The sequence below is a fragment of the Hyaloscypha bicolor genome (genome assembly GCF_002865645.1).
Source record: "Hyaloscypha bicolor E unplaced genomic scaffold K444scaffold_182, whole genome shotgun sequence".
Lineage (NCBI taxonomy): Eukaryota > Fungi > Ascomycota > Leotiomycetes > Helotiales > Hyaloscyphaceae > Hyaloscypha > Hyaloscypha bicolor.
Genome location: NW_020194684.1, coordinates 5410311 through 5420958, shown reverse-complemented (window position 1 = coordinate 5420958; position 10648 = coordinate 5410311). Strand labels below are relative to the sequence as shown.

Here is a 10648-nt window from a genome sequence, read left to right as displayed (position 1 = left end):
CCCCTTGCATCTAATCGGATTAGATGGAATATTCGATCAATGCGTGCGAGGCATGGCATGGACGTGAGACTGCAATCTTGCCAGATGGAACTGATGCAGTTTGCAAGAGGCGGCGATCGTGTAGGAAGCAGGTGGGTGATGAGGATGGCTGTCCGTAGTGGCGCTCAAAGACGCAACGGAACGCAATGCGACGCAACACAATGCAAGGGGCCGATTAAGCGACCGTGCTGGCACTGCACTGAGAGTACTCAGTATTCGAATTGAAGCGAAGCGACTTGAATTGAATTGAGTTGATTCAATCAATCAGCAGCCGTGGCTGCCCAGACCCCGGGCCCGTGGCTGTTCTGTTCTGCAGACTCGGCTCCGCACAAGCGTCGCTGCCCCCTGTCGCCGCCGACTGCAGTCCGGAGTCTGTACGCGCCGCCACCATTCCAATCGCTGCCAATCGCTGCCAATCGCACCCCGCTGCAGGCTTCACCTGTCTTGGTGCCGCCAACCACCACGGCCGCCCACTTCAACCTCACCACGCGCGCTGCATCTGATAGGCTAATGTCACTTCATGGCAAGATCGATTGGATCTCTGAGGGAATTGCCCTGGCCTGCTTATGCCCGTTCTGGAGCTGTGACCCGTCTTTCTGCCACCTCGTCCCTCTGGCGGCATCTGAGTTGCATGTCCATTGTCCAGCATGGAACCACCACTGACCAGCATTTGGCGGTCAAAAGCGGGACGGCCAGCCTCGCCTTCCCACCCCCCAGTCACTTCTGTCTCCACTGCCCTGTCGTCCTTAAACTACTTGGGTCCCGCATCATCCTGGAGATCCTCCTCACCCGCAGCAGGACCTTTTTGTAACGTCAAAACCATCCCAAGACGTCTCAACTCGAAGATCTCACACAAGCCTATTCCTGGATCATCTTTAAGCTATATCAGATAAGACCGGATCGGACGAGACCGCCAGGAGCCTGGCCCAACCGCTCCACATGTGCCATAGTAACCCATAGCCGGCAGTCCCAATTCATCTAACACTGCCCTGCTCTTCCTCCCTGAACAAGTTTCCGTCGCTCGGATGTCAACTGTCAACGTAGATCAGATTACTAGTTCATGGTCTGTTCCTTCGAAAACATACCATCATCCTCAGCCGAGTTCGAGCCGCAGGACCAGGCTTGATACAAGAGCCAAAGCGGATCACGCCCTCCTGCCCAGTGACCTGTGTCCTGGTGCCCAGAGATATAGACTATCTCCCCCCACCTCTTCGTGCATACGAGCCTCCTTACCAGCGCTGTGCACTCGTCGTAGTCGATAGCATTCATTCATTCAACATCGGCCAGCGGCATTCATCCACCTCACTTTCGTTCCCTTGTCCGCAGGCCCGGATCTTTCACCAAGACTCAAGTGTCCTTTGCTTCATCCATTCACCAGTACGACCTTTAATCCAGTCCGTTCGATTCACAAACTTTGTAAATTCTTTGGGGACGGAGCGACTTTGGGGAAGGTCGACTGGACGGAGAGAGGTACAGCATCGCAAGGGAAACATCTAAGAGATCACCATGGGCAAACTCATCAAGAACCACTGGGCTCGCCTCATCATACTGACTGCTTCTCTCTGTATGTATATCTCTTTACCGAGAAACTGGATTCACTTTACTGACAGAAGCACAGATCAAGTTGCAGCAGCTGTTGAAGGATTCTTCTGGCCGAAGATCTTCTGGGACTTCCTCACCAAAAACCTTGACTTTGCGGTCAAGCCTTTACCTATCCTCCAAATCATTAACCTTGTGATGGGGATCTTCTTCTTTGCTTGGGAATGGCCGCTGGGATTCATTGCCGGGACGGCACTCCACAGGAGTATTGAGGCGAGATTGGTGCTTCTGCCTCTGACGGCATTGGCTTCCGCCTTACTGTATCAAGCAACAAACCCGGCCATCTACTATATGGTCGGCATGGGGGTGTACTTCTGGGCTTATAGCGAAGGAGAGGTTGGTCCCCTCAAAATCGGCTGGTATATGAACAAGACACTAACTGAATTCTCAGATTGTGGTAGCAAAGCCATGGAATCTTCCTTCCCGCGCCCGCCTTGGAAAAGTCTAGGTGGCTTGCCATACTTCTATGAGCTGATAGACGTAATGCCCGTTGGGTTGCAATAGGTGTTCCTTCTTCAGCCACTTGGCAGTCATGGATGGGATATATACCACTCATACAATAACGTACATAGATTAGTGAATGGAATGGAGATGATTTGGAGCTGCATCACCGATGGCGTATTTCTTTTTGGATTGGGAGATGACAACTCCCTTCCCGCTTCTCTCGCTCCACTTTGAGTGAAGAATGTTTGGAGGGTTCACTGCGATGTGTGGAGGAGAAGACTACGCTTGACAGTCTGGGTGGTGATAGGGGGACAGATGAGCGTCTGTTGCGTTGGCTCGTCTCTGTCAATTAATAGGTCAATCGATGATGCTCATGACACAAGCCGTTACCTCGTTTCATGAATCGTCGTGACGATAAACTCGAATGAGGCGCCGCGATACTCTCGCTCATCCTCCCCGAGAGGAAGCTTACACCAACCTCAACTTTATTCCAAGCGGATTCTTGATCACTTGATCTCAGCCATCTGGCCGAACTCATTTCTCATGTGTTCGAATTTATTCTCGAGGTCACGATCCTGAACCCAAGCGGTGTTCATCACGATGCAACACTCCAGGTTTCAAAGCAGCGGTAAGCCACCCCCAAATCAAAATTACGGGAAATGAAAGTCAAATCCAAAATGCACAGGAGACGGACGGAAAATGTCCCTTTTTACTGCATTTATTTTGCGAGGACTTGATAGCAAGGTTCCCTAAGTTCCCTTTGGCTGCCGTCCATCATCATCGTGATTCATGAAATCCGTTGGACCTATCGCCAACCATGATCCGTGCCATGCAAATCACTCCGTTCGTGCCATTCATACGCTCCGTTGCAGTCACTGCCAACTCCTCTAGTGTGCAGCTCGGGAACCCATGCTGTCGTTCTTGCTGCCTTGTCTCTCGGCGGCCTATGCGGGTACAAAGTTAGCATTGAATGTTTACACGGTGATTGGATGCGGAAGGAGGGAGGTAAGGAAGCTACGGACCTCAGACTCCTGCAGACTGCCCTTCTCTAGGATCTGCTTGATGACCTCCTCGTCGTTGGTGGTACCGAACTCGTTCTCCAGCGTAGCCTTCGAGGCGCCGTCCATCTGACCTTGAGCTCCATGTCTGATGGAAGTCAATTAGCAAAGCTCTTCTTCTCTCTCCATCTGCCGTCACAATCAAGGAACACATCTTCTTGTTGGGATTGAAGTGGCCTGGGTAAACAAGCGTGACCTCCGTTTGCAGGATTGCGGGGTAAACTTACTTGTGGGTGACGAAGATCTTGAATGCGCTGACGACTTGGGCAAGAGGGATGGTCTTGTCGGTCTTCCAGTCCTTTGCAGACTTTACATCATCGACGAAGATGACGAAGTCCTCGTCCTTGCCTTTGTAGTGGACCTTGGTTTGCTGAGCTTCGCCTCTGGTCATGATTGCGATATGAAGTATGGGGTGCGGGGTAGTGTTTGGTTTGTTTGGTTTGATTTGGGTTGAAGGGGTTTGGTTTTTGTTTGAGGTATCTTAAAATTGAAAAAGCAGTTTTTGGTTTTTGTGTGCGAATTGGAGAAGTTGAAGGGAGAGGCTGGAGTTTTGTAGCTCTGAGAGGTGGTGCTACCATTGAACCACCCTGCACATGACGGGTTCCTGGTGGGCTTAGGCTCGGCAGCTAACCGACGTCATTGGCAGGGATTGGCTCACACGACAAACCGCCTTGCTTGTCCGCTGTGGGGAACATTTTGAACATTGTGCCTTCGTTTGAGGACTTTTGCCTTCCTTTTTCACTCAATTTGCACGGGATATGCTTGTTCTTTCTGCCTGTACCTGACGACTGTTTGTTTCTTTTGGTTTCGGGTGCGAAGCTCAGATGTTCACAAGTCAGATTACGTCATTTGTCTTGGGGAAGAGTCAAAGCTTCACAACGCATCATGGAAGGCCATCGAACTTGTAGAAATGAGTCGATCCATGCCAAGGCAGTGTTAAAGTAATCGAAGTAGCAATGCAATTGGCAAGTATATCGCCTTGGCCCCGCCTCTGCAATATTGTCCCTTCCCTCTTTGATAACTTAGTCAACCACGAACTCTTGCTCCCAGAATCCGATAATATCCTCAGCCTCTCCGGTTTCAGGGAGCCAATGTCGAAGTCCTTCTTGGCCGTCCTGAGTTGTGGCGGCTTGAGCTAGGCTGGGGATGCTGTGGCAGACGTCGCTCAAGATATTTCTGAGATGCTCTGGGATCGGAGGATTCGTGGAACAATATGGCAGAAGAGCAGTGGCAGGATTGAACTTTGCAGCCAGGTCTACTGCTTCTCGAGTATAGACTAGCTGCTGCTGGAACCCGATGAGTGTCTTCAGCAGCATGTCGACTCCAGATAGTGGCAGAACTTGCATTTCGAAATTGGGGAACAAGCTGCTGTAGTTAGATTGTGACCTTAATTCTTGGAAACATCATTCTACCTTGCTTGGAGATTCATAAAGTCAATAGTTCCATTGCTCTTGGGAGTCTTTTCGTTCAGCAAAAAAATAACCCCAACATGTCTGCCACCGCTCGAATGGTAGAGTCTGTCAATTCGAGTCATTGCAGTTGCACGAGGGTGGAAGAGAGGCTGAAGGTCTGACGATGAAAGCAAAATCAAGCGGAAGCATTCCAGTTGATCCCGCTGGCCACGCCTTGGGAGGGGAATGGCGAGGTCGTGCGTTTCGAGAGTCTTTTCTGAAGAGGCGCATCAGCATATTTTCATCTCCGGCCAGAGTGAAAATTACCTTGCCATTTTGGCTGCTCTGAGGAGAGAAGCGTAGTTGGAAGAGCGCTCCATTCAGGCCGCTTTCTTAGAGAAGAGCAGAACATGATTGTTCAGATTTGAAGACTGGCAAAAGTCTCGAAAGCCTCGTCGAGAGAAGGCGACTGCCTTATCAAGTCTTCGAACAGCACTCGAATGGGAGGCTGTGAAAGCCAGGCTTCTTCCACAAGGAAATTTGAGTGTTTGAGTTTAGATTGTTTGCAGAGTAGAATGTACAGATTTAGAGTAGAGTTACAGCGCTAGTTTCTTTTCGAGAAGCGAAGTCCCCCTCCCTCTAACTGAGCAATTCGCAACTTCGTGACTTATGAGCCGTGTTCAAATCCACTGATCTTACAAAGAGACTCTCCTCACTGAAAACAATTCTTCTCATCTCTAGTCTCTGGGACAGAGCCAAGGCCGCCCTCTCGAATGGGTGACTTCCTGCCTGCGCATAGCCAATCCCTATGATGCACATGGCAAAGACCTCTTCTTACCACTAGCTTTTCGCATCTCCTCGAGTGCTTGCTCCAGGGTCTCCACCCTCTTCTGGCGTGCCCTCTCGGCCTCTTCCAATTCGATCTCCCGCTGATCCAACTCCTTCAACTTCTCGCTCAGCTCTGCTATCTTCTCAGCATTGACGTCCGGTTTCCCCTTTGCCCTTATGTATTCGTATAAAATGAGCCCGCTGGCAATGAGAAGAATGAAGGAGTCCCCGATAACGTCAGCGAAGAGATCAACAGCTTTATTTTCTGGTAGAGGCCGGAATCTTCGTCTCCAAATGCTTTTCGAAGCTTCCTTTTTCTCTGCCTTCTCCTTTGCTGCATTCTTCTCTTTCATCGCCTCATCATGGCGCATCTGCTCCTCAGTCTTCACGGTAGGGGCCTCGGCCTTCTCCCTGGCTCTCTTTTCGGCTGCAGCATCTCGAAGTAATGTAACCGCCATTCGCATATTGATCTGATGCATAGTTTGTCCATATCTTGCCGCGACTGCTCGAAATTTTGGATGGTCATGAGCTTGCACCTTGATCCAATTCTAACCTGCATTAGCTTTGAGTTCTCTGAATTCCCATGTGTGTGTACTTACAGCGCCATATTTGGATACGTGCCTCACGAAGAGAGCAGCAAACTTGAACAGAGGAAGAGGGACCATGCTGATGATCTAGTGAAGGTTGCGTGCATGCGTCGAAAGGAGTTGCCATTCAATTACCCCAAATCTGCCGCAGAATCATCAACACTGTGATACGATCGTGCTGCGACTAGCTTGCACACCCATGATCTCTTTCTCAGGTCAAATTTCGCACAAACATAGCGACAATAACGTTAGATTTTGGTGATAGGAAGTCACATCAGCCAGGCCTGGAGTTTATCGATATGAAAGTTTATGTCAGCAAGCAAAGGGTTGCTAGGCCAACGAGTTCGGCTGGGATCCAACTTTATTTACGATCTCAAGCGGGAAAGAGTGACCGTGACATGCTAAATCCGACAACCTCGACGAGGACGACGACAACGACAACCAGCACCCGACTATTTTCACCGATTCAACTTCGATGTTGGCCTTGCACATTCACTTCTGGGCTCTCGACAACGCCTACTCCTATACGTCATAACTTGTGAGACTGCTGTTCGCTACGAACGTATTGTAAGTTCTCCGATTATTCATATCCATATCAATTATCCACTCCGCGATGCACCATGATGGCGGACCTCCTATCTGACGCACCTGCCAATTGGGTCTCGAAAAGGCCCTGCACTCCTCAAGGTTTCATCGAGGAGTTGAAGCGAAGACACACATTGGCGGAATGGGAGGAGATCTTTGCTCCATTTCTCAAAGAAGACGGCCAAAAGCTCTTCTGCCAGCCAAGAATCTGGTGCGATGAGATGCTCTACGTCAGATTTCTTCTCCATGAGTGTGGTAGCCTTGATGGCGATGTATTAGACCTCCTAGGCCGAATCCTCTGTCAAGCTCTCGAAGTCCCTCGAGACTGTACCCGAAAGCTATCACGCAACGATGAACCAGAACACACACTCGTCTTCTTTACTAATTATCGTGCCATACAGGTATACTGCTGTCATAATCGGTCCGAGCAGGACGCTCTGATCGACCTGAGAGAGTTCAGCATCCACTTCCGCCTCCACCACAAAAACCACAAACTCGAAGGTCTGACGTACGACGAGTACACTCGGAATCTGTTCTACAGAACTAGCCATTGTGTTGCTTGGGAGTGTATCTTCCCGGAAGGCATTGACATGGAAGCTCTGTCACCAAGAGACGCGAATGCGAATATTCGCACCAAGCAAGCGGCACCAAAATCAAAGGCTGCTCCCGCAAAGTTGCCTCAAAAGGAGAAAGATCATCCTCCACCACCTCCCGAAAATGTCCAAGAACCACCCAGTTCTGACCGACCAAATGGTACTACATACAAGTCGGGTCGTTTGCTTGGCAAAGGGGGATTTGCAATATGCTACGAAGGAGAGCAGGTCGAGACCAAACAAAAGTATGCACTGAAGATCGTCAAAAGTCATATGCCACAAAAGAAAATGGAACAAAAGGTAAGACACATCAGTGATTATCTTGACATGCAGGAGCTGATTTCTTGATAGTTTCAAACCGAGCTGCAAATCCATTCAAAAATGAGACATGCAAATATTGTGGAGTTTCACAGAGCATTTTCCTTCGGGAAATGCACATATATTGTGCTCGAACTCTGCCCCAACGGTTCGTTGATGGATATGGTCAAGAAGAGAAAGTATATTACCGAACCTGAGGTACGATTCTGGACTGTCCAAATAGCCGGAGCTATCAAGTACATGCACACTAGAGGCATCATTCACCGAGATCTCAAGATGGGAAACATATTCTTGGATAAAAATATGAACGTCAAGGTCGGTGACTTTGGACTTGCTGCCCTCCTGATGACTGGTAAGGACTGGAAGGACTGCCGACGGACTACGCTTTGCGGTACCCCTAACTACATTGCCCCTGAAATTCTTTCAAAGGACAAGGGTGGACATGACCACGCTGTCGACATTTGGAGTTTAGGGATCATTATGTAGGTTCTCAAATCCCTCTAGTACTCACTACGCTAATATAGTTAGCTTTGCAATGCTCACTGGAAAGCCTCCTTTTCAATCTGCAACAGCAGATGAGATCTATCGCCGAGCTCGGGAAAGAGAATATGACTGGCCCAAATTGGATACGTCTGAAAATTTCATCTCTCAAGAAACCAAGGATTTGGTCTCAGAACTCCTGCAGCCCCCAGAACAGAGACCCGATCCCGACACAATCGTACAGCATCCATTCTTCACTTGTGGCTGGATGCCACAATCTGAAGAGATGACACCTTTGCTTCGTGATAAACATCCGGATCCGAACCAGTTTCTCTCGGTCGGGGCCCGAGGTGGAAAAACCAACTTGTACCTGCGGAACTTGAAGAAGCTGTGTATCAAATGTGAAGTTGGTCCGTGGCACATATCTCGCGGCGGTTATATCAGCACGTATCGAGAAGTTGCGGATGAGGAAAAAGCAGGCCTCACTCCGAAGGTGCCTCTACCTGAAGATGTGGTGTACCGACCATTCCATGAATGGCTTGAAGAGCAAGCAACGCCCCAGAAACCTGCCGGCCAACGTTCCTCTTCAGGGGCGATGGAAGGGGTTCTGCCGCCGACTTCCAGTTTCCGCGCCGAGAATCTTCCATTACCATCACATACCAGACCCACAACGCAGAGCTTTGCAGCTCAGCAAAGGTCACGTCCACAGGTTTCTGCTGCCAACCGCACAGCAAAATCTCGCCAGCCAGCCTCCGAGTCCAGCGTACGCTCTGGCCCCAGTATTCCCAACCGAAGTACAAAGTCCACTTCTCGAAAGGTTGAATCAAAGACTTCCGAAGATGCAGTCGATGTTGAGAATCGACTTGCGGTAGACTTGGTCCAGGAGTTGAACTCTGCGGAGAATGAGAGAAAATCATCGGAAGCAGAAGCTCCTACCATTTCGTTGGAAATCTCTGAATCGTTATTCAACCCGCAAGAGAAATTGGAGTCGCTGCCTACCACAAAGCCAGACCACGTCCTTGAAGGTCTTCGACGCCTTCAGGTTGAATTAGAGCGAGCGCTCAACAGCAGAACCACTGCCGTTGAGAACAAGAAAACTCCACCTGTCCCGACCATCGTTGTTAAATGGGTTGACTACACCAATAAATTTGGTCTTGGTTATATCCTGAGCAATGGCAGTGTTGGATGCATCTTTAAAGCCACTGCGGCAGACTCGGAGGACCCCAGCAAAGGTTTGATGCCTCCATGCTGTGTGGTTGTCAGAGATGCAGAGCGACATCTACAGAATCGGGCCAATGAAGCATATGTCGACCGCCACCAAATCGTGCCCATCTCAGGGCCAAACATTGAATTCTACGAGAACAGAGGGGAGAAGGGCGTCTTCCGTGGTAAAGTCAATCCTCAAAACTACAAAGTCCAGGTAACACCCGAGGGGGATATCTTGAGACTTGCTCGAGGACGTGATGATTGGGACAATCGGAAAAGAGAGAAGATTATGCTGTGGAAGAAGTTTGCGAACTACATGACCGCATATGGCAGAGACCAGGACTATCCATTCGATGATGCACTTGCTCGTACTCAAGACCAGGCGGAGTTTGCAGCTGCGGGGAATGTTGTGACCTTCTATCAACGCTGGGGAGATGTCGGTTGCTGGTTCTTCGCCGATGGCCATTTTCAGGTATGTTCAACAGCTTTAGTATCTTGATGCAATGTTAACACAACCTAGTTCAACTTCCCCGATCACACTAAGTTGATTATCTCGGCTGATGGTACTTGGTGCGATTTCTATCATCTTCCTCTAGAGGCTGCTCGAGACTTCGCTGCCAAAGGCACACTTCCTTCTTCGGCACTAGACGATCGTCAACGTCTCTCTTATCCTCTTCAAACATTACTTAATTTCATGAGCAAGCCTTCTCGTGCAGCCAAGTCCACTGCTCGCAAGCGGATGGAAATCAACCCGATGCTCCAGGGTATTCCTGCAGCCAATGACTTCCGGAAGAAAGTGGAATTCATTAGACTAGTGGTCAAAGAGTGGGTCCTCAATGGCGGGTTAGGCATCAGCGATATGACGCCTGAAGGACGTTTAAGGTGGAACGGCAGTCGAGAGCTGGTCAATGTCAAGGTTCCTTACAAGCACGTCTGGGCGACAGTTGGTGGGAAGAAGGGGGACGAGCGGAGAGTCATTTGGTTCAATCCTCGGAAACCAAATGAGATTGTGCCGGACGTGAAATGAGCCATGCCTACATTGAAAGTTATCACTTCACTTGGATGGCGCGTTCTCAGCATATTACAGCATCCTCAGACTACAAGTCACCAGAATGCAGCCCTTGTTGGGCAGCGAGAACAACACCGGAGACTGGTCGCGAGGAGGGTTTGCATCACCATGCGATGCAGTTTTATATTTCAGAGCGATTCATGGCGTACATGGGTTCCAGGTATTTCAGCACGGAACAGGTTCACGCATTCATGCATAGCGTTTGTGCGTCCGGCGCTGGAGGCTAGTTTTTTCTCAACAGTGATTCCCGGCGCGTTTTTCTATTGATAGAGACGAACTGGTTCCTCTTCCCGAAGTGGAGGATAGCGTCAATATTCGTATGTTGATGCTGCAGCAGCTGCGCTCTCATGGTTCTGCGATTTCGCAAAACGACGCTAGCTTGCTTCTTTTCCATAATGAGAATACAGCCTTTTAAATTCTAAAATCTTCGTGATTTCGTGGCTTGTGTTCG

The 10648-nt window shown here is 49.6% G+C and overlaps 5 protein-coding genes across 5 annotated transcripts; 2 read left to right on the top strand and 3 right to left on the bottom strand.

Moving 5' to 3' along the window:
• Nucleotides 1-1545: 1545 nt before the first annotated feature.
• K444DRAFT_647938 (uncharacterized protein) lies at nt 1546-2086 on the top strand (the record flags this gene model as incomplete). Its single annotated transcript, XM_024885405.1, has 3 exons — nt 1546-1603; nt 1658-1974; nt 2030-2086. 3 exons carry the CDS (start codon nt 1546-1548, stop codon nt 2084-2086), a joined length of 432 nt encoding a protein of 143 aa, XP_024728920.1.
• A 682-nt stretch (nt 2087-2768) lies between these two features.
• On the bottom strand, nt 2769-3697 carry K444DRAFT_621140 (shwachman-Bodian-diamond syndrome protein). Its single transcript, XM_024881834.1, has 3 exons — nt 3368-3697; nt 3105-3228; nt 2769-3026 (listed from the first exon to the last, which is right to left on the bottom strand). The coding sequence occupies exons 1-3, from the start codon at nt 3529-3531 to the stop codon at nt 2970-2972; spliced, it is 345 nt and encodes a 114-aa protein (XP_024728919.1). The 5' UTR covers nt 3532-3697; the 3' UTR covers nt 2769-2969.
• Nucleotides 3698-4162: 465 nt separating this feature from the next.
• K444DRAFT_543936 (uncharacterized protein) lies at nt 4163-4943 on the bottom strand (the record flags this gene model as incomplete). The annotated part of the gene is made up of 3 exons (XM_024876005.1): nt 4163-4505; nt 4553-4808; nt 4859-4943. 3 exons carry the CDS (start codon nt 4941-4943, stop codon nt 4163-4165), a joined length of 684 nt encoding a protein of 227 aa, XP_024728918.1.
• On the bottom strand, nt 4859-6205 carry K444DRAFT_602703 (uncharacterized protein). The gene is made up of 2 exons (XM_024878738.1): nt 5959-6205; nt 4859-5907 (listed from the first exon to the last, which is right to left on the bottom strand). The coding sequence occupies exons 1-2, from the start codon at nt 6022-6024 to the stop codon at nt 5338-5340; spliced, it is 636 nt and encodes a 211-aa protein (XP_024728917.1). The 5' UTR covers nt 6025-6205; the 3' UTR covers nt 4859-5337.
• Nucleotides 6206-6466: 261 nt separating this feature from the next.
• K444DRAFT_249925 (serine/threonine-protein kinase-like protein plo1) lies at nt 6467-10492 on the top strand. Its single transcript, XM_024871338.1, has 6 exons — nt 6467-6513; nt 6606-6742; nt 6933-7424; nt 7476-7924; nt 7971-9600; nt 9649-10492. The coding sequence occupies exons 2-6, from the start codon at nt 6674-6676 to the stop codon at nt 10153-10155; spliced, it is 3147 nt and encodes a 1048-aa protein (XP_024728916.1). The 5' UTR covers nt 6467-6513; nt 6606-6673; the 3' UTR covers nt 10156-10492.
• The last annotated feature ends 156 nt before the right edge of the window (nt 10493-10648 follow it).